General features: G+C 38.7%; 3 protein-coding genes across 8 annotated transcripts in view; all 3 read right to left on the bottom strand.

Annotated features, from left to right (window-relative positions):
* snrka (SNF related kinase a) overlaps positions 1 to 3,389 on the bottom strand; it is a 21,460-nt gene extending 18,071 nt beyond the window's left edge. The window contains exon 1 of the mRNA XM_088405229.1: positions 3,138 to 3,389. The gene's annotated coding sequence lies outside the window, so the exon portion shown is untranslated. The remainder of the gene's footprint in view (positions 1 to 3,137) is intronic.
* Positions 3,390 to 4,991: 1,602 nt separating this feature from the next.
* rpl14 (ribosomal protein L14) lies at positions 4,992 to 8,664 on the bottom strand. Its single transcript, XM_088405660.1, has 6 exons — positions 8,528 to 8,664; positions 7,671 to 7,772; positions 7,510 to 7,604; positions 7,309 to 7,408; positions 7,035 to 7,088; positions 4,992 to 5,103 (listed from the first exon to the last, which is right to left on the bottom strand). Exons 1-6 carry the CDS (start codon positions 8,528 to 8,530, stop codon positions 5,032 to 5,034), a joined length of 426 nt encoding a protein of 141 aa, XP_088261786.1. The 5' UTR covers positions 8,531 to 8,664; the 3' UTR covers positions 4,992 to 5,031.
* Positions 8,665 to 9,686: 1,022 nt separating this feature from the next.
* LOC148406638 (growth factor receptor-bound protein 10-like) overlaps positions 9,687 to 27,792 on the bottom strand; it is an 81,505-nt gene continuing 63,399 nt past the window's right edge. For 4 of the 6 annotated variants that reach the window (XM_088404733.1, XM_088404732.1, XM_088404736.1 and 1 more), the window contains 10 exons: positions 26,949 to 27,023; positions 25,845 to 25,982; positions 23,912 to 24,022; positions 21,207 to 21,305; positions 21,022 to 21,117; positions 18,597 to 18,713; positions 18,432 to 18,498; positions 18,262 to 18,349; positions 17,387 to 17,480; positions 9,687 to 14,738 (listed from right to left, as the gene is read on the bottom strand). In XM_088404733.1, the coding sequence (XP_088260859.1) occupies positions 14,592 to 14,738; positions 17,387 to 17,480; positions 18,262 to 18,349; positions 18,432 to 18,498; positions 18,597 to 18,713; positions 21,022 to 21,117; positions 21,207 to 21,305; positions 23,912 to 24,022; positions 25,845 to 25,982; positions 26,949 to 27,023 (1,032 nt within the window). In that variant the 3' untranslated portion in view covers positions 9,687 to 14,591. The remainder of the gene's footprint in view (positions 14,739 to 17,386; positions 17,481 to 18,261; positions 18,350 to 18,431; positions 18,499 to 18,596; positions 18,714 to 21,021; positions 21,118 to 21,206; positions 21,306 to 23,911; positions 24,023 to 25,844; positions 25,983 to 26,948; positions 27,024 to 27,792) is intronic. The other 2 variants (XM_088404734.1, XM_088404735.1) reach the window with 2 other exon arrangements.

Here is a 27,792-nt window from a genome sequence, read left to right as displayed (position 1 = left end):
TTCTGACTTCCACAAGACTACCTGCATGTTGAGCCGAACATAGAGCGCACGACAGGCTTGCCAAGTACAGGCCCGGAACATTCCTACAAGGTGATCCACACCTAGGTGTGTCCACAATCACCTACATTCAGAGAAACAATTGGACAAATGGGAGCTGTTGCTAGGGAGCACACTTTATACGGAAAGGCATAACAAATACAGCAGGGCAGTAAATACTGCCCACCTGCAGCAGCCTGGCCAACTACATATTAGAAACAGCTTTCTGCATAGGGAAAATGTAACTGGTTGAAATGACCTTCAATGAAAATACCTTAAATCCTTCCCAATTTATATATATATATATATATATATATATATATATATATATATATATATATATATATATATATATATATATATATATATATAAAAGTAATGTCTTTCGTACTGTCTTTTTAATGCTATGACAGTGACTCTCAGCCTTTTTATTGATGCACTCCTTGTGAATGTTTTTCACTCTACACCTGTGATTAAGGCCTATATACTGAAAATAAATTTGACTTGACTTTGTATCTCTAGGTGTCTTTTATTCAGCAACTCCCGCTGAAACTTTGGAACTACATTTTTAGTGACATCTCTGGGTATTACTTTATTCAGAAACTCCAGAAGATAGATCGTGTAGATCAGTGCTTCTCAATTATATTTTGCCAAGCTGCCCCGAGGAAAGAGAAAACTTTTTGCCCCTCTCCACCCCCACACACACACACACACACACACACACACACACACACACACACACACGCACACACGCACACACGCACACACACTCGATGCGCTCGACTTTAAATAAGATTACTATCTGTAAGAATTGTATCAGTATACCTAAACTTGTATTCTTTTTAACACTAACAAGAGGAAAAAAGCAATATAAATCAACTTTCAACAACTGTTAATTTTTTAGAGTGTTTATACTGATTACATCTTAATCTAAAACAAACAACAACAAAAAAAAACAAGAAAAGTCATATTTCATTGCAATACACTTCACATAACAAAACAAAGTCTTTTCCCTGGGGTAATTAATCTCGTAACAAGGGGGCCCACTGTACTTACATTTCTCTAAATACCCGTTGCTTCAAAAGTGAAAAATATCTAGGCATCAATTTTTAACTATACCATTGCCTTCCATCAAGCTCTTTATTTCCATATGCAAACAATGCCAAACTGATTCCGATCAAGGAAATTCATTGATTGTGGTGGCTGGAATGGATGGATGTCACTTTGATTCATTTTAATGAGGAAAAGGAATGTGATACATGATTGAATTCAGTTATGAGCTTGGTTATGAAAATCATTTCCTCATTCACTCCCAGCACAGTAAAAATGGATCTTTGACATCAATGGTAGAGAATAAGTAAAACTCCTCCACTAAGGTCGAAAAAATGCATTATTTCTCACGAGGGGAAAACAATTTCCATTTCTTGCATACCTTCTTGTGTACCTAAGTGTACCTAATGTAGTGTCCTACTTTTAAGTGAAGCGCCACACATGGCATGTTACGTATGGCCAGTGTAAGCATGTTGGCTTAATCCCTCCTTGATGCTCAGGTTACCTAATGAGGCGTGTGTGAGCGCTTACTCCATTAACTCATCGACATTGTACCTTGATAATTCACATAAGGAGAATGTTGCGTAAGCCAGCAAAGCGTGTCGATTTTTACAAAGGGTGTGTTCACGTCCACATACAACAAACTCCAAGTCAAGCACTCACGGTAGGCCAATTTATCATAAGTGGTGAAACACTATAGTGATTCAACAAAGTTACTTACATAATTGAACAAATATGACAAAACTGAGAGGGTTTCCCTAATTTAAGATTCGGGCCATCAAATCTGGTCTTCAAAAAAAACACACATCTAATTGATTTTATGATTTTTTTTTTAAGCATTCCATGTTGATATAGTAGCAATCTAAGATGATATACAGTTTACAGGAGTGGCGACAAATGCAACAATCCCATTAACATTTAATGCAAAGCTACTCAACTCAATTTCCATTATTGCAAAGCATGACTGCTTTATGCAAACTGCAGCAACGCAATCACCATCTTTGAAACACAAAAGAGAATGATTGGAAAAGCATAATGAATGTTCCTATAACTACTACTATGACTCAACTCATTTTCTATAGTTGCTAGCATGCTTATTTCTTACATTTGAACAAGAGCTGCAATACACCCTAGAGTACTAATGCAATAATGCAATGTAAGCCATAACGCACATAATAAAAAAAGGAAAATAGTCATTCTCACGTATGGACAATTTAGTAATTATTAACCTAACACACCCCACACAGTAAAGCCAAAGGCAAAGATTGAGGCCCAAAAAATGTGAAGTCAGAACTATGAGGAAGATGAGCAAATAGTCAATTTGTATTTTTATTGTGTCCACTTTAACCATTCCAATAAAGTCTTTACATTCCATTCAAGTGGAAAAAGAGTGCTATTGCAATAATTGTTAAATACATAGGCTTTAAAGAACAGACCCCTGTGAACACCATGTCTGGATTATAATAATGTACTGTTTTTTCATCCAAACATGTTTCTTTATAAGTGGTTATTTGATGAGGGCAGAACTGTACGTACAAATGACATCAAAAATATCACGTATTTAAAAAGTAACTGTATAGAAATTTTGGTGAGCCTTGTGGCAATTCCGCTCTCCATAAGGAGTTTCCAAAAACATACATTATATGCTTTTTTTTCAATGTATTTATAGAAAAGGGATAGCTGGATGTTTTGCCTTTTTAATCCATCATTGCATTACTGCCTCAGTTCATGTTAATATGGGTGATCGTATTTTTTTTTGGGGGGGGGGCAGCCAAATCACATTTTAAAATGCCTTTCATAATAAAATACTTAGCTCCAATAATAGCAACGGTGTCAACAATGAATTGTTAGCTTTTCACTGCTATAATGTTGATGCCCATATTTGTCCTTAGTGAGGATTGACAACAACAAAAACAAAAATGTCCCCCCACCAGCATCTGGTTGACGCTGGGGGAAAACTCCGCAATGAAATCCAGGAGAACCTGGCTAACTCGAAACAAGTGACGACCTGGGCCCACGGAACCAGCCTTCGCCTTACATGCACCACTTACCACGGAGAGAAGCAGCCAGCCATCCAGTCGCTACTCTTTGGGCTCCCTTTAACCAGACGCGAAGGCCGCGAGGGGCTCCGACCGCCGGAACTGCGGCTTTCGACGACGCTACGACCCGCCAACTTTTTGGGCGATGTTCGGAACCGATTAAGTAAAAACCACACGATGTTTTAAACCCAAACAGCCTCTGAATTAATTTTGAACGTCTCTCTCTCTCTATCTCGCACTCGAGCTCGCTCTAGTCCTCTAGCTCTGTTGCGTCAAGCGGCGGATGTGGTTAGCGCTATCACAGGAAGCGAGCTCGGTTGGCGTTGTCAAAACACAATCTCATTCCATTATTAACGACACGGCCCTAGTTTTGAAGATGGTTTATAACGTGCACGTTTAAATCATATACATTCGATTAGCCCTGACAGAGGGACATATACAAGGTTTTGTTTGGATACAAAATCCTAAAAGCGAGAAATAAAATAATAAACGCGTATTTTAAACATTTCCTTGATATAAAAACGGTGTGACACCCACAGCTAATTTTATTGGTTAGTTGTTTTTTACAATTATAGCCTGATAATTCAAACGCTTGCTTTTATTTTTTTAACAACTTTTTCAGTTTCTGGTGGCGGCGCTTTCTGCTCAACGTTAACTTGATTGTCACTGCGCATCGGCTAGCTCTGACGTCACGATTACGTTCATACACGGAATATTTATCCACTATTTGATAGCGCAAAAAAAACAACAACAACAAAAAAACAGTTTTTCCCTGTTATTAGCACCCGAACGAGGGGCTTCGTGGTTTGATTTTAAGATGACAACGGGCTGATCATGATGTAAAAAAAGAAGCGAAGTGTTTTAACCGTTTATGTGAATGAGCTATTTGTAGTGCGGCGGTGTCACAATTGGCCGAGCACATGGACAATGTTCAAGCCGGTTATGTAATGGCGGGATGCTCTTGTACGGGTTCAAGTAGGACCTGTTTGCCGTTGAGTTATCGCTCAACGGGATTATGGCCATTCACTTGTTTAGACTGCGGGGAGTGCGACATTTAATAATAAAAAAATAAATAAATACAGACAGCACGGAGTGCTTTTCTAGGTGTGAGAAACAGCACCGTTTAAACTCGATAAAAACGATGTTGGTCTTGAACGCCTTTTGTTACAGCCTCAGCGTTCTCACCGAATAGTAAACATAAAGCAACAGTCTCAATGTACACACTGCCCTCTACTGGCAAAATGTGTTAATCTATTTTGTTGCGTAATATCGCCCCTCCTTTTTCCTGACAAATTTGTCACTAATTACCAAAAAAATATATACTGTACCATTTAGCTATTTTCTGTACTGCTTATTCAAATAACTCACACTTCTAAAGATGGAAAGAGCTCAATCAACACACAATTTCCAGAGAACAGCTACATGCAAATCAGTGAGATTTGCACAACAGAGTTTATCCTACAGGTTTAGTGTTTCCTTGTTATAACGCTGCCCTGCTCGCATTTGATGCTTGATGTACAATTGTTGATTGAACTTGGCAACGCTCGTCAAAATAGTAGACGGTATTCCTTGGGAGCAAAAACCCCAATATGTCTCAATACGTTTTCACTGAGGCGAAATTAAATTTTCAGCAAATAAAAAAAATGATCCGACAAATATGCAAATAGCTCAATCTGCAATTTAGGAATTATAACTAGGGTTATATTAATTATAACTAAGGGTTTACGTTACATATTACCAATTCTACTGAACAACATGTCTACTGAACAATCCCATTATAATGTATGCTTACTGATGTCAAATGCTTAGGTCAAGGCATCTTGTACATTCAAATAAAGTCACATCATTAAAAAAGCTGAGCAAATGTATAGAACCAATCAGAATGTTTATTTGGAAAACAATATTTTCACTTCTCCTTTTTCTTCTTTTCTGCCTCTTTCTGGAGCTTCTTTACCTCGTGTTTGATGATTCTATTCCTCTGCAAACACAAATACAAAACGTTTTGAATTACAAACACTATTGTAAACTCTGTTATATGTTAAATCTCACAAATTAATTTTTGCCCAAAAGTAACAAAAATTTTCTGCTCTATATAAAGAGCACATAGTTTTTTTTTGAAGTGTTATACAACAAAGACAACTGAAATAATACCACAAAAACACATAGGTTATCGAAGAAAAGCTCATTTTGGTTTAGTTCAGTTCTTAATTACACTACAGGTCAAAAGCTTTAGAACACCAAACTAAGTTTTTTTTTTTTTTTTTTTTTTTTTTACTAAAAATCACTCAGTTTGTGTCATTGCACTCTAAAATGAAATGATAGAACAAATAAGTAATTTGAGTTGAAAAATAAATCATAGAATTTAAAATCAAAATGTATTCTAAACCTTTGACTCATCAAAATAGCCATCTTTGGCAGATATAACAGCTGAACACACTTGTGGCATTCTTTCTACAACAGAAATATTCTTCAGAATGTTCTTCCCAGGCCTGTTGCAAAAGTTCCCATCGTAGGTTGCCTGGCTTTAAACGTTTGTCCCAAAACGTCCCACGTTTCATCCCAAACAAGCTCGATGGGGTTTAAGTCTGGAGAATATGCCGGCCACTCCATGTTTTCAAGCTTACCATCTTGTACTTTTTTTCTTGAGGTAGTTTTGGCATAGCTTGGACTTGTGTTTTGGGTCATTATCTTGTTGTAGGATGAACCTCTGACCAACTAGGTGCATACCAGAGGGTATTGCATGGCGCTGTAGAATGCTGAGGTAGCCATTTTGGTTCAGGGTACTGCTCACCTTGATTTTTTTTTTTTTTTCAATTTCTTTGTAAGAAAATAAAACTACATTTTAAAGTGTTATGATGGTCTGTCTCTTGTTCATTGATAATTGCCTTTTTCTTGCCATTTTTGTAGCAATAGATCTTGCCATTTTTGTAGCAACAGACTAATACAACTACAACAACACACTACTTTCTGCAGTACGGTACTATTCACTTGATGCTAATCAAAGTGCATGGAAAAAAAAAAATGTATTTGAAAAGCATGGGTTTAGTTGGACCTTAGTACAGTGGGCCTCCATGCTATGAGATTGGTCCGTTCCGCAGTTGGGCTCGTGAGGCGTATTCGCTGTAAGGTAGGCAATCCAAACCTACTGTATGTTAAATAGCCAATGCATTTAGAACCCCAGGTAAAAACATCAAAATTGTACACACGTGAAAAATTGGTACCAGAATAGTATAGTAAGAGCTACGTATGTATAATATACATGTATACAACCAGAAAATATCACAAATAAAAAATACAGAAAAGATTTATTTACCTTTGAGCGGCGCTTGTTATGCCCATATTCCCTAATAAGGGTTATCTCCAGCGTCATTTCCCCAAAAATCATCTTCTTACTTCTCTCTTTACCATCACTAGCAATCTTGGGACCCATGGCTAACCCGTTCAAGTTTGAACTAAGCAGTAAAATGCACTATGGATACGATTTTGTAACCACTCATGATAGAACTAAACTTTGCCTTTCCGCCATTTTGAAATGAGTGAGGCCAACAAATATCAGACCAGCATCTCCATGATGAGACGCTGACCAATAGCAGACCAGCATTGTAATGACGGGTTGCATGGAGGCAGTTAGGCAACAGAACAAAAATAAGTGCAATTACCTAAAAACGCCTGCAGATAGAGACAAAAAAAACACAATTGCAAAGTGGGGAAAATACCGTTGCGGGAAAAACCCCAGTATTCCACATCCCAAGATGAATTAACAAAACAAAACCGCAAGACAGAGATGCTGTAACCCGTGGGTCCACTGTACATTTCCCCGACATGCATTTGGGAGGGTTCAGTTGTATTTTCATCAAATTTTTAAGACACAGTTGAACATGAACTTCACAAATTTTCGTGATCACTTACCATCTTCTTGGCTTTCATCACCTTGTAGCGGTCAAAGTCAGACATTTTGGCCCTCTGCAAGGGGAAAAAAAAAAAATGTCATATGCAGCCCATGCTTCACCCCAAGAACTGGGGGGGGAACCACAACTAGAAAATCATAGCCAGCACATTGCATATATGATCAAAACGGTCAATCGCTTGGGTCAGATTTCTCAAGATCTTTCGTATCCCAGACAATCCATTGGACTACTAAAAAGCTTTGAAAAACCCCCCCAAAAAACCCAAACATTTTTACCTTCTCTCTTGCCTCGATCTTCTTGGCCCAGCTGCTCTGTTCCCACTTCTCATTGACCCCTGCCTTTTCCCAGGCTCTCCTCACAAACTTTTGGCGAGCACTGTGAGCCAGCACACAAAAACACAAGATGTGAAAAAGTCAACCATTTACTTACATCGATTTATTTCCAATCAACCGCAAACCACAATACAATTCACTCACCTGTGAGGTACTTTGATGACGTAGTCTGTGAGCTGCATGCACTTGAATGGCATGGCCTGTCTCTTCACACCAGTGCACGGGCCATCGACAAGAGCCTGTAAATGTGACTAATTATTTTTTATCAAGTCCTAACAACTATATGAGTTATGGAAAGCACTTACTCTATTTTGGTCGATGACATCAACAATGGCCACCAGCTTGCCAGCATACGGCCCGAAAGCAATGTAGGCAACGCGGCCTATCTCAACGAACCGCTTGAACACCTGAGAAAGTACATATCGGATTGTTAAGGCACATGCCTAGGCGTGATGTACATACGATATATAGGGTTTTTAACAATTAATTAGAAGAAATAGGAATATAAAATGCAAATGTGGCTAATCGGCAATGATGCACAAGACATCATTGTTGGCAAAAAAAGTAAGTCAACATGCGGTTTGTGCCATAACCTAAAAAATAGAGGTCAAACGTAATAAAATAGCAACGGTGACCGATTAAATGTACAGTAACTCCGATCGTTAAGGGAATTACTAGGCAGTTTAATCTCATTCGCAAAAAAAAAATCAAAACTTTGTGCAAGTGTCAAAACTCATCCTTGAGCAAAAATTCAACTAGTTAGGTCATTTAGTAGCATTCACTAGGTTCAACAGAAACATGTATTTGTACCAGGTAAGCGTGATATAAATTCCACAATATGGTAAGTTATATAATAACTGCATACTGTAATGTTAATTTGTCAATGAACGTTTCAGTCTCTACTTTAACCGTTGAAACCCGTTAGCTTAGCAGGCGTGCTATGGGCCCAGTCTACAGTCTGGACCACGTTGTATAGCGCTGGCAAGCCGACATTTTACCGATAAGTATTGTTGTCGATTAAACGCACTAACTACCGTTAAACTGTTTCAGCAAACGTGTACGGGTACTTTTGAGCCCACAAATAGTCAGTGGTCGCAACGGGGGGTTATATTTAAGCAAAAACGTCGTAGAAAAAATGCTAAATTGGCTAAGGCAATCCTACCATGGTGGCAGCTTGCGAGCAGAAAGAACGACACAGCTTCCTGTAGTCATCGACGTCACGTCCGCTTCGCGTGTACACATGCGCAATGCGCAGGAATGCGCTTCTTCATTTAGAAGTTATCCCCCGGGCGTTTTTAATAACGTACTGCGTTCTGACGTCACGCTTGTTATTTTTGACGCTTTATCTAACATTAAATATTACAAACTATCGATGCGTACTCCCTCGATGGTCCTCGATAAGGAGCGCGCTCTCTGCTGGGGGCACATGGTACTCCAAGCGATCACGGGCAATTCTATGTAGAAGACAGGTTTTTACCAATTCGTTTGAACCACATGTCCAAAGTCCGGCCCGGGGGCCGAATGCGGCCCGTGGTCAATTTCCATCCGACCCGCAGCCTCCGTCATAAAGTCAATAACGTCTGGCCCGCAAGGAGGATTAATACATTGGTCAGCAGCACTGTTACCTGCGTGTGCTAAATGCTGCTATCTCTGGGCTCAATTAAGAACAGCAAATTAGTATATGATTGACTGTATGAGCCCCTAATTTTCTAAAATGGCGACAATCAACAAAAGAAGGAAAGTTGAGCTGCGTTGAGCTGTGTGACGCAGTGAGCTGCGGTCAGCACCAACAGCTTCATATCGCCAACTTTTACTTACAGCTAGATAAGGACAAGTTCCGAGAGATTCGAGCATTTGGTAAGAAAAAGCTTGTTCGGGTCGACGTACTGTATTTGTGTGAGAAGACATTCTCGGTTATAATCTTAAATAAGAGCCGTGTGAGGACACGGCTACCGGACTCTCACTTAAAAGACATGTTTTTAAGACATGCTTGTCTCCACCCACAAGACAAGCCTACACGCTGCAGGCAGGGCTACACGATCACGTTCGAATGGTTCTCATGGTTATTTAGTACCTATAAAAGCCACTAGATGGGAGCCTACGAATGAGGGGTAGTCATCGTGACTCCATTTTGAACGATACTGAACACTTGATGATGGGTCGAAAGAGGGTACTATAAAACGGTACTTATTACACACTTATTGGATTTCTTTAAGGTTACGTGAGGTGTCAGCAAAGAAATTATGCATTAAAGTCTGCATCGTGGTGTAAATATGAACAGCTAGATTAATAATGATTGATCAGCAAACCAGGCCATTCAATTTGGTTTATAGCAATGTCATATTTTATTCTAATTTCCAATAAACAGAGAATATATCAGTCCCTTATTTGTACAAAAAAAAAAAAAATACCTGAACAGAATACAATGTAGATCCAGGAGCTGTGTAATGCATACAGAATATGAAGTAAAAGCACAAAAAGAACATGAATGAAACACAAATCACGTGTGGACTTTTTTTTCTTCTCCATTTTCCTTTCCCTGACACATTTGTTGTTTGACTTGAGCTTATGATGACTGAGCTTATGAAAACACTATTGAAAATTGGACTTGTGTGGCTTGACGAAAACTAAGTGGAAAATGAAGAGCGAGTGGAAGGACTAAGAAGAAACCGGAGGCTACGCTGAAAAATTGCACTGACTTGCCATATATTGTTTTGCTACCAAAATTACCAAAGAGAATACGCATTCATGACAAAAATACACTTTTAAAGGACCAATTATGTATTTGCGGAAAAATTAAATGGACATCACCTTAAAATAGCAGTGTCAAGTACGAGTATCGGGGCCACTCAAAGGTGAAGACATTTTGAATAACCCAATTCAAATAAAGTTACTAAAGTCAGCATGAAAAAAAGGTCATGAGAATGAAGTGGTCGTATGAGGATTTGTTATTTTACAAGAATATGGTCATAATAGCCCCCCCCCATCCACCTTATATCACGCAAAATCCCTAGAAAATTTTCAACTATTTTCGCAAAGGTTTAAAATTTTTTTTATTTGCCATTTTAGTCCTCACTTTTGTGATAATTTTCAGATTTTTTTTCTAATTGAGTGTTCCTTCGAAAATTAGCAACTTTTGTTTGTTTGTTACTTTTTCAATATGACAATTTATTGTTCCTTGTGACCATAATATACACTTTTTTTTGTTTGGTTTCCCTTTTTAATGAGCAATGTTTTATCTTTAAAATTTTCAATTGAACCCTCTTGCCCGCCCCCCCACCCCCAATTACAGGTAAAAAATTTTTATATATCCCCCCCGTTTTCTGCTCTGCTGAAAAAAAAATGTTCGTGTGTTTGTAATTGCTTAGCTAGTTTTTTTCCAATAACAATAAAACTTGTCTTGTAGTGTAGCTTGACAATTTTTATCTGACAATTTGACCAGATTTTGCTTTGTCAGTGACCCTTGCACAAGTAAAATTGGACACATGGCCCATAAAAAAAAAATCCAGTTTGAAATGGTAAATTATCATTTTAAGCATGATTATGATTTTATATATATATATATATATATATATATATATATATATATATATATATATATATATATATATATATATATATGAATTTTGTGACAAAAATGGATCAGAAAACACAAAATATCACTGTACACGTCATCAACAAAATAGCATTCTTCATTTTACACAGCGTTATGGGCAAAGCATAACAGCCATACATAGTGATCTGTGACCTAAGGTACAGTGTTCGATCTCCATCGTCGTCTTCACATACTCATTCATTCGGATGCACTAAATGGCGGTTTCATGTTGGACACAGTGATCGCTAATTAAACTAAAAAGAGGTGGTGGGGGTGGGGAATAGTGCCTATTGGTGTCTAGTGATGTGGTTCAACCCCCCCCCCCCCTCCCTCCTTCCCCCCTAATAACATGTATCTAAGGCATCACTTCACTTTCCTGACCTTCCGTTCTGTCTCTACAAAACAAGTTGGATGACCAGCAGTTAACACTAACAGTCGAGCCATACTCACACTCACACACGCAAACGGTCACACAAGCACACGTTTTCACCAAAGGCTCATAGCTTACAGGCTGGACACAGGTGGGAGCGTGAGGGCCGGGGTTGGCGGGGTGGGGGTTTCAAGCATTATCCAATCCCTGATCCCTGGAGAGAGTCCGCCCCGGTTGGTCACGTGGCGGCAAAGTGACACGGCGATACGCCTTGTGCTAACCCTGCTCTGGTACAAGATGGATTTTTGGGTGGGGGGTGGGTGCGGGGGACATCCTTCTAAGGGAAACACAAAAACTTGGAACAAAAACATTTCATAGTAAAACAATTTATGTACGAATCTGCACTACATTTCTTACTACTAAGGGGCCAATGAAGTGAATTTTCTAAGATGTTTGCTTGAATACAAACTAGCAAACCGTTGCTGTTTATCAACAAAAGAGAACCTTTTTTCAGTTTCATTTCCCTATCAACAGACCTATTTGAAATCCAAAAGCTCATAAAGTACAACTTAAGTGCCAGCAAACATCTCAAAGGCCTTGTTGCATATTCAGCCAGAAACACATAGTTCAGCACCAAACAACTAAATACAACTTTACCCCAAAAAATTCTGGTGAGATTAATTCAGAAATTTGACCTGTAGAAGCAGCTTTCAGATAGATTTAGTTAGTCATGCAGGTGATAACAGATGTATGGAGCATGGGTCTATTTTTCTTTGTTCTTTTATTTCTTCTTTTTCTTTCACTATAAATTGTCTTTTTTTTCAAGTCATAATGGAGTTTGGGTAATTTGTTCCACACGGAAAGAAAAAATCAGTTTGCTCTATCTAGCCACAAGTTAGCCAATAGCTAGCCACATACAGCTACAGTCAATGGAATATAGCCAGAAGTCATGTCAAAACACGTTAAAACTATATTTTATATATATATATATATATATATATGAAATTCTCCGGGCAAATTAGCTGCTAGTAGTAGCGCCAGCGTTATGCACCAATTTAACCATGCTAGCACCCTTTTGTGTATTGAAATACAAGCTTTGTGAGAAAAAAAAAGTTCAACCAAAGAAAAAAGAAACAATGCAATGTAATTATTATATGAACATTTGGGTATGAATTCAGTGGCAAATGTGGCGAAGGGCTAAAATGTGAATTAAAATGTGAATTATCTCAGCCAGGCTACATATGGTACTTGGTTATAGCTCCAGCTAATATTGTTTTATATTTTTGTTCATTTTTAAAAATTTAGGTTTTGATGAGAGTTTTGACATATTTGTTCCACATTGTAAAGCTAAGTTTGTTTCTAGCCACAGGTTAGCTGGCAGCAAGCATCATGTAGCTTAATTACACTGAAATACAGCTAGAAATAGTTCAGCACGAAAAAAAAAAAAAGTAACGTAACCAACTAAAGTACTTAATTTTTTATGGATTTAAAGACAAAATATGGCCCGGTTGGCAAGCTACACAGGTGATTTTTAACTTGGCTAGCTATTGCTTGTTTTTGCTCATAGTTAAACCATCAGAATGAAGAAGTATGGAGAAGATAGTATAAAAAATAAGTGTTTTTGCCGCAACATAGATGACAACTAGCAACATTTACCTTAGCGTAGCAAAACTCAGCCTGCCCAAAATAAAAATGCTCAAGTGAGGGAACTTAGTGGAGCTAAAACTCGTAATAATTTGTGTATGGATTAAATTAAGTACATATGAGCTATGAGAGTGGGTTTTGGGTAGATTTTGTAAGCCAGGCAAGTAGCTGGTCATCGCTCCATAGTTAGCAAATAATCATGACAGTGGCATCCTTTTTTCCCCCAAAATGTTTGTTAATCATTGCTGTGTGTGCATCTTCATATACTGTTTCAATTGTATGTACAAGGCTCATTGTTTTCACTTAAGGCAAGTGAAGCTCATTTGATTGTGTGTCTGATGCGCAGTCAACTGAGTTTCACACTTCAAGTCTATTTGTTCGTTTCCACACTTATTAAAAAACAAACAAAAAAAAAACAATAATTGTGGGAGTGCTTTTCTTTGATTTGTCTCTTCTGAGCTGTGCAGGGGGGGAGTGGGGGGGGGGGGGGGGGGGGACGCGTCAGTAATCATTGTACCTCCGACCCTTTACCGTCACCTCGGGATCATTGATAATGTGCAAGCAAACGAGCTGAGAACAGACTCGGGGGAATAAAAAGCAAAATGACATTCACAAAGCCAACAAATAACTCTTTTCCTTTCAAAACGCTCTCGGCAGAATTGGGACGTTCCTCCTCTTCCTACTTGCACTTTCGTTCTCGCTTTCTTGTCGTTACTATAGTAGTGTGGCCGCGGTGCAGTGAGCTACTCGCAGCTCCGAGATGTTTTCAAAACCTTTAGAAAGGCACTGCCGCCGTGACTCCTGTTTTGTTTATTTTTTAATCCCATCAGTATAGATGGAGATCAACATGCATGTTTCTCCCAATTGGAAGAGGAGGAGGAGGATGATGATGATGATGATGATTGACCGGTGGCATCCCCCCTCCCTCCCCCCGCGCGAGTGCAAACTAGTTCTGCATTGAATCGACAGTAATAAAACAGCATTAAAATGACATCAAGTAATCAAGTCTAAAGACAGGCTCGTCAAGGCCATCCTGATAAACATTCCTTTGTCCTTTCCGATAAGCCTCTGTTTGTTTAGATCCTTCTCCTCACGCTTGACTTGATCATGGACACAGCAGTAGAGCCACACACATGGGGTGGGGATTTTGTTTGGTGGACTGGGCGGTGTCATGGTGTCAGCTTATCCAGACTGGACTGCACAGGTTGAGAAAACCTCCTGGATCCAAAGTTTGCTCGAGACCTGGAGGGATTCCCTCCATCCCTGATCATCAATGAAGAAGAAGTAGGGTGGCGCTTCCTGCGCCACAGCTTATCAGGCCTGGGGGAAATTGGGTGAGGAACAGCGGGAGGTCGAGGAGGGTAAAAAAAAGCCATCATTCACAAGCTTGTGTGGACCATCACAAACGTTATGGTCTCTGTGGCGACAACGCAGGAGTCCACAGTCCGCGACGCGCCTTTTGAGGCCTCAAAAAAGCAGTAAGGTGGAGAAAAAGCTCGGCTTGCGTCTTCACCCAGACACTTCTTCACCGGGGGGTGTGGGGGCGGATAGGCGGGATCTCAGGGTTAGAAGTGTGCAAACAAAAAAATTTGAAAGGGGTGCACAGAGGAAGGAGTGTCACAAGGCCACGGCGGTGCACGGGTGTTTGAGCTTGCAGGGCAGCACTCCTCGGTTGAGCTGGTAGAACTCCACCAGGTGAATCAGGTCAGTGAACTTGGTGGCGCCGTCATCCAGGCTAAAGAACACCTGACCGTCTTCTTCACACTTCACGGCCAAATGGAAAAGCAATGTTAGCGACACGTGACTATCACATTTCAAGTGTCTCTCAGTAATGAACTCAACTCACTGCCAGCCCAGTTTAAATGGATGTCTGGTATTTAACGTCTATACTCGTCAATGGGAGTGAATGTGTTACGAGCAAGAAATAGAGACAGAGAAGGTGCCAAGCATACACCTTAAGAGTCCAACTAAGGACGTTACATGGGGCACCCTAAAGCAGTTGGCTAAAAAAAAAAAAAAAAAAAAAGGGTCAAAACTGGACTGAACCAACTTTTCGGGTTAAATTAGCAAATTAAGACTTTGGATGGGTCCATTTTTGAACCGATTTTGGTCATTTATGAGCCAACAGATTTTAAGGGTGTAAAAAAAACAGTCATGTTAAAAATAACCCTAATTGGGTCAATGAATGAGTGCTCCAACTTTATAGGGTTAAATTAATAAGTTCCAAAGTTGTATGAGTCCCCTTTTGGACCTGATTTTAGTAATTCATGAGCTAAGAGTTTTTTAGAGCAGTAGTCTAAAACTCCAGTCCTCGAGGGCCGCAAACCTGCATGTTTTCGATACTGCTCTCTTAAACACACCTGATTCAAATGATTAGGATCTTTTTCAAGCTCCCACAGAGCTTGCTGATGAGCTAATAATTTGATTCAGGAGTGTTTATGACAGAAGCATCAAAAACATGCGGGATTGCTTTCCTCGAGGACTGGAGTTTGAGACCTATGTTTTAGAGCACAGGTGTCGAACTCCGGTCCTCGAGGGCCGGTATCATGTATCTTTTCTGGTTTCCTCTCCCCAACACACCTTATTCAAATGATTAGCTTATTAGCAAGCTCTGCAGGAGCTTGAAAATGATTCAAACCAATTGAATCAGGTGTGTTTAAGAGAGAAGGTATGAAAACTGGAGGACTGGCATTTGACACCTATGTTTTAGAGTAGACAAATTGCTTGTTACAAAAATACACGTGACCCAAATTAGGCCAATTAACTCTTTACATGCCATGGATGATAATTCTTGTCTTTTAAAATAGCAATAATAATAATAAATACCGTAATAAAATTCCTGTCAAACAACGTTTTTATGGAGGGTAGCTGACACCATTGACTAATGCTTACCTAATTTAAGCCAAATGAGCACTGTACTGATATCTGTGACCATTGGATGGCAGTGTTTCTAGACATACAATATAGCTATTACTTACATGTAATTCAAAGCAAGGAATGGAAGTCATTCTTTCATATGATACCACCCATTTTTCCATTGACATAGCACACAATATTCTGTTGACCTTGAAAGATGAATGAAAATGCTAAATATACTAGCCCTCTAGAGGTTACCTTTTCCGTTAACACTTGGCACTGAAATAGTTAATGGAGTGATACAACTATTTAATGTGTGTAAAAATAACCTAAAAGTTGGGTTGGCCCCCTTTTGACCTAGTTTGGATTATTTTTGACCCAACAGTTTTTAGGGAGTGAAAAAAAGTGCCTAAAAATACACCACGTTTTCAAAACAAAAATCAAGAAACCCAACTTGGAATAACTTAAAAACTTAGTTTGATCCTGTGTTGACCCAATTTGGGTTATTTTTGACGCAAATGTGTTTAGAGTGCAAATTGTTTATGAAAATAGTTAAGGAAGTACTTTTGGAAATTGTTTTTTAGCGTTAATTGCATCCTATTAAAAAAAAAGACAATTGGCTAACATCTAGCAAAGATAACTTAAAAAAACATGCTAAAAAGACTTATTTATTTGAGTTAAGAACTGTCAAAAAGTGACAGATCATCTATCAAGGAAGACTGCCGCTTAGTGAGGAACCATATTTGGTAACAAGTCAAAATGGATGCCACATAGCATAGTGATAACATTTTGGAGTACCAGCATATTATGATACATGAAACATCCAATGTATTATAATATATTGCTATCCAATAACCTTTTATACTTGCAGTGTGCTAAAAGTTTAACATTTTTGCAAATGTTACACAGGCACTACAATTTTGAGTTTTAAATAGCTGTTTTGTTTTGCCTCAAGAAAACCACTTAAACCGTTTCAAAATATGGCTTCAGTTTGTTAGCAAGCATAACATTGTGCTCTGGAGCGATGGAAAAAAAAAAGCTCATGTGATCTAATGAGTCCAGATGGACCATGTTCCAGTCATGGGCCGAGTATATGAAAAGGGTCCAATCCAGACCTTAATCCCTTAAGAATCTTTGGGACATGTCAGATAATATTTGCACATGGTGGTCCAACTCTCTTATCTTTCATACAAAAATGAATGTAGCTTTGGATGGAAATGAATGTGTGATTGCATAAGATTAGCCAGATGATGCCAAAAGGAAATGCTTGCTGTAATCAAAGTTAAAGGCAGGCCATTGGCTGGCTAGTGCTGTTTCCACATTGCACAACACTACTATGTCCATTTAGGAACATTAAAAAAAAAAAAAAAAGAAACTTGCTTGCTAGTAAAAACACAACTTAATAATTAATTAATTAATTTATTTATTTTTAACTGATGTTAGACAGCCATGACTTTGTTTACTGCTGAACATTTTAAGTAGACCACCTCTATTTAAAAAAAAAAAAAAAGTAATTTCCAACGTATTCCTATAGTATTAAATCTCATTTTACTAACCGGTAAAATTTGGAAGTGCTTGATCTTCTGGTGGTGGCACAAGGTGAGCACGAAGGCCTTGGGGTTACTTTGACTGTCCCGCAACAGGAATAACCTAACAAAACAGTGAGAAGTGCAAAAATTATGGAGCCACATGTGTTGACTGTGTGAACAATTATCTGTGGATGTTTAACCCTGAAACATTTATGACACAATGTAAAATTGGAATGGATTATCACATACACTCCCCCTCCAAATGTATCGCAAGCTTTCTCATATGTTTTTAATTTTTGGGTGCTTACATCTGTATCTGATACAGTAATGTTTTTTAGTGCCACGGCAGTAACAACATATTTTTTCAAATTAAGAGCAAATTAATTAGAACCTGAAGCAACTTGTTGCTAAATTGTGTTACTGCTAATCCTTTGCAAAAGTAAACATTGTTAAATTGTTAAAAATAAACATTCCTTTACTTGATCAGCAGTTCTCAAAAATGGGTACATGATGGCACTTTAGGGGTGTGTGAGGTTTTAACAGGGTTTCGTCAGGTATCAGCAAGTGTAATGCCTCCTAATGTTTTTAATGCAACTTACCACAAAATGAATGCCCCATCTGACTGTATATACATAAGCGGCTATAGAAAAGGGATGGATGTATATTTATATTGCCAAATTGGGTCACAGGGAATCCTTTGCATAATGATGTATCCATTCAATTTGTGATGTTTTATATGGAAGCCAATTGTCATTTGTTACACAATTTTCCAACAGGAGGGAAGTGGGCTGAAAGCAATATTTCACAGGGGGTGAAAGATCCTAAAATAAAACCGCTAGCGAGAACCTTCAGAAGGCTAAATGGAAGACATTGGTAGATACAGCTCTATCGTTTTACCTTACCCGTCTACTTGGCCTTGTTGTATGATCATTTTGTGGGCTTCTTCTCTCATGATGCGACCGTGAAACCAAACCTGCGTCCTGTGGATGACTGGTGAACACACACACACACACATTAGCCTACCATATTAAAGCTCTACCGCACACTTGTAGAGCGTGGCAATGGCATGTACCTGTGCTCAGAGAGGATGGGTGCAGGGGCGACGGGCTGCCCAGGACATTCATACGCTGACTTCGTTTCTATATAAAATGTGTAAAATGAAAATAAATTGGCATCCACTATAAAACAAAGAAACAAAAAAAACCAATATTATTTCTTTCCCCTTCTGTTGCTTTACCCTCCATGTCTGTCCCTCCTCCAGGGCGGCGCTTTGGGCCTCCACAGGGTTGTCGATGACGCGGCCAGTCCGTCCCGAGAAGTCCATCGCCACCAGGGAGTTCTCGGACACACTTCGCTGTTAAGGGACGAGGCAGGGTTGAGGAAAGGGTAGGGTGGGGTGGGATTGGTGGTAAGGGTCGGCGGAGGGTGACGGAAGGTGGGGGTGTGAGGCAAGGGGGGGAACAAAGGTCAGAGGTCTAACAAGCCAGACACACTCACTGGGGCATGACAAATCCTGTCTGCACAGAGACTCACTTCAGTCCACTCCCAAATCACACACGTCCCCTTTGGCTTGCTGGCTCGGCCGCTGGAATCATTTTTAATCAACGGCAACTACCGGTACTTGCCATTTTGAAAAGACACAAATTTCCTGTTATGCACACAAGTTGGGAAAAAGTGTGAGCTCTGTGTGCATAAAAACGTACCCCTAAATTTCTCTAAAATCCTGAAAATTCTTGCCTGTTTAGGACTTAAATAGAAAAATGTCTGCCTAATAAAGGCCTTTTTTGCCTGAAATTGGGCAAAAATGGGTCTTTGGCCTCAACCCCAAAACAACTTTTCAATTAAGCTTACAGTTTTTTTCTGAGATATCATCTGCCAACACATTTGAACAGAAGTGTTTAAGATAACACTTTCTTAGGAACTTTTACCTTAGGAATATGGTTTTACACTATATATATATATATATATATATATATATATATATATATATATATAAGTAACATTAACCCCGGCACTTTTTACTATGAATGTAATTTTGACTGTGTCTATATCTTTTATAAGATGTGTATGTGATAGAAGTTCTGTGTGTCATTGTTGTTCTGTGTTTTGGTTTTATGTATTGACTCCAGATGGAAAGTAGCGACTCGCTAAATCTGGTGCAGCCATACTTTCCATTGTGAACAATGTCACTGCACGCTGTCCATTAAATAAATTAAATTACAGATTACAAAGGTTGCTAATGTTACTAAATGTGTGTGGGTTTTAAAGGGCATGATATTTTTAACTTTTCACAGTGAAATAGTATTTGCATATAAATTACATTTGGCACACTGGTGATTTAATTCCTTATTAACTCTTTTAGTGCAGAGAGTTATCGGAAAAAGAAACCTCTAGAGGGCCAGTATATTTCACATTATGACTCATTTTTCAAGGCCAACAGAATATTGTCTGCTATGTCTATGTAAATATGGGTGGTATCATATGAAAGCCTGACTTCCATTCCTTACTTTAAATTGCATGTAGATAATAGCTATGTTGTATGTGTGGAAACATTGCTATTCAAGGTTCACAATTATCACTAGAGTGCGCAATTGGCTTATATTAGGTGTTAGTCAGGGGTGTCAGCTACTCTCCATAAAAAAAAAAACATATTTGATTAGAATTTTATTATTTATTATTATTATTATTAAATTTTTTTAAAAAATGCGAATTTTCATCCATGGCACTGAAAGAGTTAAATATGAGTTTTATGGTACCACTATTTCTCACCAGGAAGGGAATCATCTTGTTTACTGAAGCTGCACCTCACACCATGCTTGCAAGCAACAAATCACCCGTCTTACCATCATCGTGACTGCTTATTCTCACAAGGGTCAAAGAGCACTAGAAACTACCCCAGCAGAGTAAATGAAAGAGTCAGTTTTACTGACATTAGGATTCAAAACCACACTCAATAAGACCCATTCCTCCTATTAAATTGATACCATGGGAAACCAGTATTCATGACAATTGTTTTCGATCAGCCAATTTAAAGGGGAGTTAATATCTAAAAACAAATACAAGAACAAACTTACTTCGTGGTGTGATTTCATTTTTGTCATTCAAAAAAAAACAAAACACTGAGAACCACTTCTTAATAGCAAATTCAGAAATAGCAGATTGTGACAACCAGTTCTCTATTCTGCATGCTACTGCCACACTTTTCAGTCAAAATGTTCACCATGTGCTGCCAACTGACAAATTAGCTTCAATAATTTATAAAAGTGACAAAAGCTTAAGTGTAAGATATATCATTGACGCTTCACAGGGATCCTTGTTTTATGATTTCAAAAGCGGTGAAGTTTATTACTAACAGTCATAACTATAATGTGAAAAACATTTCAAGGTCATAAATATTAAATAATAAAATGAAAAACTGCGGGATATTACTTGATCATTCCATCGAGGCTATGCGCCAACTAGACTTCAATGTTACTTTGAAAAGGTGCTTAACACACGCAGGAAAGATGGAGATGAAATTTGAACCTGAAACCTCAGAAGTATGAAGTGTGGTGATTTCAGGTTTGTTTTGACATTAACAACCAAGCAATTCATTACACTGTGTGAGCGGGTGCAGGCTGAGTGGAGAATTAGCATTAGCATGCTAGTAAATGGGATGATACCATAGAGGAGATCCTCACCACAGGCGTGGAGAAATGCGAGAGATTTGTCTTCCTTTGCTGAGGGACGCTGTAGTTCTTATACAGGACAAGGCCATACTATCAAGATACAACGGGGGAAACCATGCACATGTTGACGAAAACCATAAAATATATTGAGAAGAAATAATACATTTTTGATGGAGTACCTTTAGAAGTCTGAAAGCGGTCATCCAGCAGGTTCTGCTTTGCTCATCTTCAGCACATAACATCTTCAGATCTTTGCAGTCACCCCTCGCCTTACTGGGCTGTCAAAAAGACAAGAGCAGCAACACAGAGTTTAACAAAGCAGTGCATTCAGCCTAATTTGCCACAGAGAGATGCCCACCTCCCATTTGCATATCCTGACATTAAGATTCACAGTGCTGACAGAAAAAAAATAATTTTGAGCATTTTTTGCACAACTTTCCGATGAACAAAAACAATACAAACTTTCAAAAACATCAACATGGGTTTAACATAATCAAGTGTAGTTTTAAGCATTTCAAAACTGCACAAGTAATAAATGACTGTACAGTATGTGCTAAATCTGACTGAGGCGAAAGACATTTTAAAAACAGAATCATATCTCAGCCCACCCGAATAGAAAGGAAGAAAAATAGCTACCGTATTTTCCGCACTATAAGGTGCAGCCTCAATTAATGACATATTTTAAAACTTTTCTCATATATAAGGCGCACCGGATTATAAGGCGCACCCTCAATTAATGACATGTTTTAAAACTTTTTCAATCACAATATAGTAATACTCAAAGTAAAAACAATAATAACTCAAATAATAACTCTAAACTCTCAACAGCATAATAACTCAATGTCAATTTGACCAACCTTGTTCAACTGTAAACATACAAAAGAACCAGGGAAAGCTTACTTTATCAATTCATTCCCCATCTACGAATCCCAATGTCAACATTAATCCATATATAAGGCGCACCCGATTATAAGTCACACCATCAGCTTTTTAAAATAATTAAGGCTTTTAAGTGTGGCTTATAGTGCGGAAATTACGGTAGTTAAAAAAGTACAAGACAACTCATGACACTGGTAATACTGGAGTGGGAAACAAGAATTATCTTTTTTTACTTGTTTTGTTTCTGTTGCAATTTTTTTTAAAGATTTTGTGTGGTCTCAGAGGACTTTAAAACTAAAATGTTCCATCTAGGCCTGGGCAAGAAATCAAAGTCAACTAATTTTTCTTTTCAAAAATCAAAGACTTTAAAATTGTCTAAATCGTGAAATCGATGATTTGCAAAAACCTTGACGAGTGGTTTACAAGACATGTTTACAATAATGACTACTTACTATTTACATTTAGTGCCCGCCATTTTCCAACCCTCCTTTACCTCCACACTTATAAATAATTAAGTATATATATATATATATATATATATATATATATATATATATATATATATATATATATAAAAATAAACACATGGGATTGAATGCCTAGACCAGAGCTTGGCAACCTGAGGCCGAAGCGCATGTGACTCTTTAGCGCCACCCTAGTGGCTCCCTGGTGCCCAGACCCCCCCCAAAAATGATTCAATGACTTGCTTCCAAAAATGATTCAATGACTTGCTTGATTCGTAACAGTCATAAGAGGCAAAAATGTTGATGATCACTGTTTTCCCAAATAAAAGTAGACGCTTGTAAAGGTTTCATTTTGAGCCTTTACACCACCACAATTATAGTCAAACAAGGAGTAAAGGAATCTGCTAAAATAAACACTGGAGAGAATAAAATTCTGGAGATTTGGCCAATTTAGGTCTAAACCATTTTATACTCCAAACTTCAACTATTAGAGGTTGATTGCAATCAAAAGCCTGCAAACTTTCTCAGGCAGCAGTTGTCACCTCAGAGTTCACAGGGGGAGTGAAGGAGATTTGGTTACACCCTCGAGCATTTATTGTACGCGCACAATGCGGCGTTACACTCTTACAGCAAACGAGCGTCGCCGTGCAGGCTTTTGTCTCCCCCCACAAGCAGCGACGAGGACCTGCCAGCCCCTCGAGATGAATTAATTCATGTCACCATAGCAACAATACAACCACCACCCGTCAAGTCAAATCCCTAACCCAATTCTGCACTGTCACCCCCGCTGACAGCATCTGACGTGACGGTGGCCTAGCGTGTGTGTGTGTATGTGTATGTGTGTGTGCGTGTAAGTGAGCTAGGGGTGTGTGCAGGAAGGTTTGGTTGGGCAGATTCTCTGTACCATCCTGGCTTATCCCATTGAGCTTATCCGAGATCAGCAGGTGACCCACCACAGATAACTCCTAGAGTGGGACACACTGCTTTGAGTGTGTGTTTGAACCCCTGCTGGGTGGTTTTAACCCTTGTGTCCTCTTGACCCACACACACTAAAACACATTCTCGCGCACACCAAGCTCGCAAAGCTCGCAACACAGGTGCATCTGCTGCAAAAGTCTCTCATATAAGGAGAGTTCATTATACTATTTTCTTTAGTAAGTATGCTAGTGCAGCGATCCCAAACTACCGGTCCGTGGATCAACTGGGACCGGGCCGCGTGGGCTTCACCCGGAATAATGTTTTGGAAATGATTTAGTTTAACAGTTCATACGTTTGTGCTTGATCTTTGTTTTTTTTTTTGGCGCCACTTCTGGCTGCTGTTGATATTCCATACATAGAGAGAAGGATGATGTGGTTTTTAGAGCAGCCAGCAGCAACAGCAGCAGCAGCAGAAGCCCCCCTGTGGTGATATTACATGATATTGCACACCCCCCTGGTCCGCAGTATAAATCTAAAGCGTTGACCGGTCCTTTGTGATAAAAAGGTTGGGGACCGCTGTGCTAGTGTGTGTGTGCGTGTATCTGTGTATTTTTTTACGTTACCTTAATGGAAAACTGGTAGTCTGTAGGGGCATTGTGTAGCTTTCTGCCAGTGATAATGGTGAAGATGTTGCTGTCTTCTAGATCAGACAAGAGCTGCAAGTGTCGGGGCTCCTGTTCAATTAAAGGATAAAATCATATATTACTTTCCACTGCCTTCAAAGTTGTGAATGAAATCACAAACATGCTCTTCAATTTAACTCCCAAAAGCATTCTCAACGAGCAATAGGAGTCTTATTATTCCTAGCAGGAGGAGTAGGAAAGGGGAGCTCAATAATTGCAGCTTAGCTATGAACCTGCCTGAAACAATCAAGTTGAAAACAATCAGTCACCACATTCATAACAATATTTAACAGTAATCTAAAATTAGCCTCAGTCAATTACGGCCCTTCAGACATCAGTCAAATTTATTACACATAAATATATTTTAGCCAGCAGATGGCATTTTTGGATTTGGGAAAAGAATAAATAAAAGTGCTGTGCCATCCCTGTCTAGTTTATTACACTGTTAATCCACCTTAGTGGTATCTCTAGGCGTATCTTACTCAGCAACTCAGTAACTCCAGAGGATGGATTGTGTAATATCATCTGTTTTACTTCAAACTTGTCTGCTGCATCTTAAATGATATTGCACAACTATTTAAAACAACAAAAAAAAAAAAAATAAAGGCATACTGTTTAATATTTTGAAAAGGAGTCTCTAAAAACCGGAAAGCAAAAAGTTGCTTCATGTTCCAATTTATTTGCTCTTAATTTGAAAGTAAATGTACTAACCCTGTCACATTATTAAAAAGCATCAAATTAGACCTGGAAGAACTTAAAATGCCTACTTGTCCTTTTCACACTCATTTGAGAACCATTGATCTATACCATAAATGTGTGTCATTAAATACAAAAAAAATGTTGATAATTTAATTCTATGGATCTGTCATTCAAAATAAAGAAATGCTTACGAAGTCGTACAAAGAATGAACCTAGATATTACTAATTTACAAACTTGAGTTGTTACAAAACATTCAAACATATTGTAAAATAAATCAAATAAATGTGATACAAATTCAATTAATCCTAACTCAAAAACTTTAAACAAAGATTGATGTCTATAAATTCATTTATTTAATGCATTGCACCACGCAAAGACTTTATTTTATTTTTTTAATGGACTTCCAGTTGAACCTCGCATTTCATGGTGAGTAGGTCCCAGCAATATTGGTACCGCAAATAGTGAAAATGTGCAAATAAATGACAAAATACACTCTGAAAAAAACTCTGAAATACATCAGACACACACACACACACACACACACGTTATTTTAGTACTCTAAATATTTTTAATTAATCTGTAATCTGGATTTTTTTTCCTGCGAAAAATTGGCATTGGCCTAAAAAAAAATAAAAAATCCTATCAGTCCTGTCCCGCTAAAAATCAAATAACTTGGTCATATATGGCCAACCTTATTTGTGTCACCACCAGCACACAAAGCAGAACTGTATTGATAATTATGACTAATGTTTAGGACGGAAAATCTCGTGTTACAATGAGTGCGGAGGAGTTGCTATCTTGAGTATTGAGATATAGCAAAACTTGCTGTCTGTATTGAACCCAACCATGAGGACAAATGGGCGTTGTCATGCCTGGGGACCAACTCCAGATCCTGTGTCAGCACCTTGGTCGGGGGAACTTACTGGAAAGTGACCTTTCTAACCAGGGATCTTCCTGCTGTGAGGCGGCCGTGCTAACCACTCTTTCACCATGCCAGTAAATGTGAATCATGTTTCAAATTAAACCGGGGAGTGGTGGAAGACGATGCATTCCGATGGGATACAATTATCCTCGATTATAGTGTCAATCAAAAGCGAGCACAGGCCGACAGCCCCGGCATTGGGTTTGATACGATTATTCATGAGGGCCGATGTATTTTATGAGCTCAATTACCTTGGATGTTCCTTTAGTGGAAAAGTAGAGACCAGAGCGCCGCAGGAACATGTAGAGCTTCTTCCAGGACTTGCGTCCAGGTTCCTTCATGTACAGATAGCCCTGAATCTCTGGACAGCTGCTTGAGTTCAGGAAGTTCTGCAAGCAAAACATAGAATAAGACCGAGTAGAAACAAAATGCAGTAACAGTAGAGGGGCAATGATTCATCAACACTTACATTTTAACCAATAATTATATTTGATAACCAATGTATACCTAAAATTGCCTCTCAACAATTTATATTATCAGACTTTTTTGGGTTCTTCATGAAACATTTTATTACTTTGTTGAATCTAGGTGAAATACTTACAAACACACTGATCAAAACTTTGGCAATCAATTGATATAGATTTTTTTAACTTTTATTTTGAAATTTGGGATGAGCAATTCTCATGGGAATGACCTGAACAGTTTATTGTTGCAATGGTTTGAATCGGCTTAAAAGTGTGGAAATTCAAAAGGGGGGAAACATTCAAATTTACTTTATTCTGAAATGTTTAAAAAAAAAAAAGAAATGTTAGGGAATTTTGAGTGGAACACTTTGTTTTCGTTTGCAGCATTTTGAATTGTGAGAAACCGTTAAGAATGAGAAAAATAACAGAACAATATAGGAAGTAAAATTAAAAATTGATAGCATTCACACATATATTAGTGCAAATGTGCACTGTGTATTTGAAAAAAGCACTGAACTATTTGTTAGTTGTAGTGCTAAATAACAGCAATATCTTTGAATTAAAAAAAAAAAAAAAAAGATAAAAGCTGGCATTATTTCGATTCCTCAACATGTTGCTGAAGCACCAGCAGGCAAATATAATTAGCAGATTGCAATGACTCTGCATGAATGTTCATGCATATTTTTAGACAACAGATGTCCTTGCCTTCAAGAGGATAGGAGACTTTTTTTTGTTTCACTCCATTGAAGGAAAGGTTTTGGGGTTTTGCTATTAAAGCAGGGGTTAGAGAACGATTTGATTGCATGTGCAGCACGGTGTGTGTGTGTGTGTGTGTGTGTGTGTGTGTGTGTGTGTGTGTGTGTGTGTGAATACTGAGTCATCTCTCTTTACCTGTAAGAGCTGTGATTGAGGGATTGTGCCATCAGACTCCTGACACCATGCCACCATCTGCTCTGGAAAAAAGTTCTGCATGGAAAAATACAAAAAGAAAGAAAGAAAGAAAGAAAGAAAGAGAGAGAGAGAGAGAGAGAAAATGAGTGGCAGAGGAGCAAGCAAGAGATTAGGAGTCACACTTTCTTACGTGGAATACATCTCTCTATTGTTGTGTGTGTGTGTGTTTGACGAACACAAGGGCTCAGTGACAAGTGGTCAGAGGAACCAATAAAGAAATTGAGAGAGCAAGCGAGGGAGAGAGAACACTCGAGCCTGTGAGTAGATGCAGTCTGATCTCACCCGCTGATGTAATCCCCTTTAGCCAGCAGCACCACTCTTAGCGTGATTGACAGGCTGCGGCCAGCGCTCGGGTGTTTTAGTGTGCTCATTACCACAGAGCTGAGGTCACCTGCTGGCTCTGACACACACCTAAATCACCACGGCAATAATGTCACCGTAAAGCTAGCAACGTCAGCCAGCACCACGGCCCCATGCTGAGTCCACAGCAGCGGGGATCGGCTAATGATGCCACGCCAGGACGGCCCGAATTATGCGCATCTGCTGTTGCAAGTTTGAGATTTGGTCTCCTTGAAAAAAGCCAAAAGTTTTACACTCCACTAGCATCCTCTAACATACAGTAGTTAGCTATGCTATCTACGGCTTAGCCAAGAGATTAATTATTTCTGTAGTCCTTAAAAAACTTACTTAAAAGAACTCTTGTTGCTACAAACAGTTTAAATTTAAGTTAAAACTTAAATTTAAACTGTTTGTAGCAACAAGAGTTCTCTATAAAATAAGGTGC

Source organism: Hippichthys cyanospilos, chromosome 21 (assembly GCF_059441005.1).
Source record: "Hippichthys cyanospilos isolate Australia breed blue-spotted pipefish chromosome 21, RoL_Hcya_1.0, whole genome shotgun sequence".
In the NCBI taxonomy this organism is placed as follows: Eukaryota; Metazoa; Chordata; class Actinopteri; order Syngnathiformes; family Syngnathidae; genus Hippichthys; species Hippichthys cyanospilos.
Note: the sequence above shows the minus strand (reverse complement) of the source record. Positions and strands in the feature narration are given on the sequence as shown.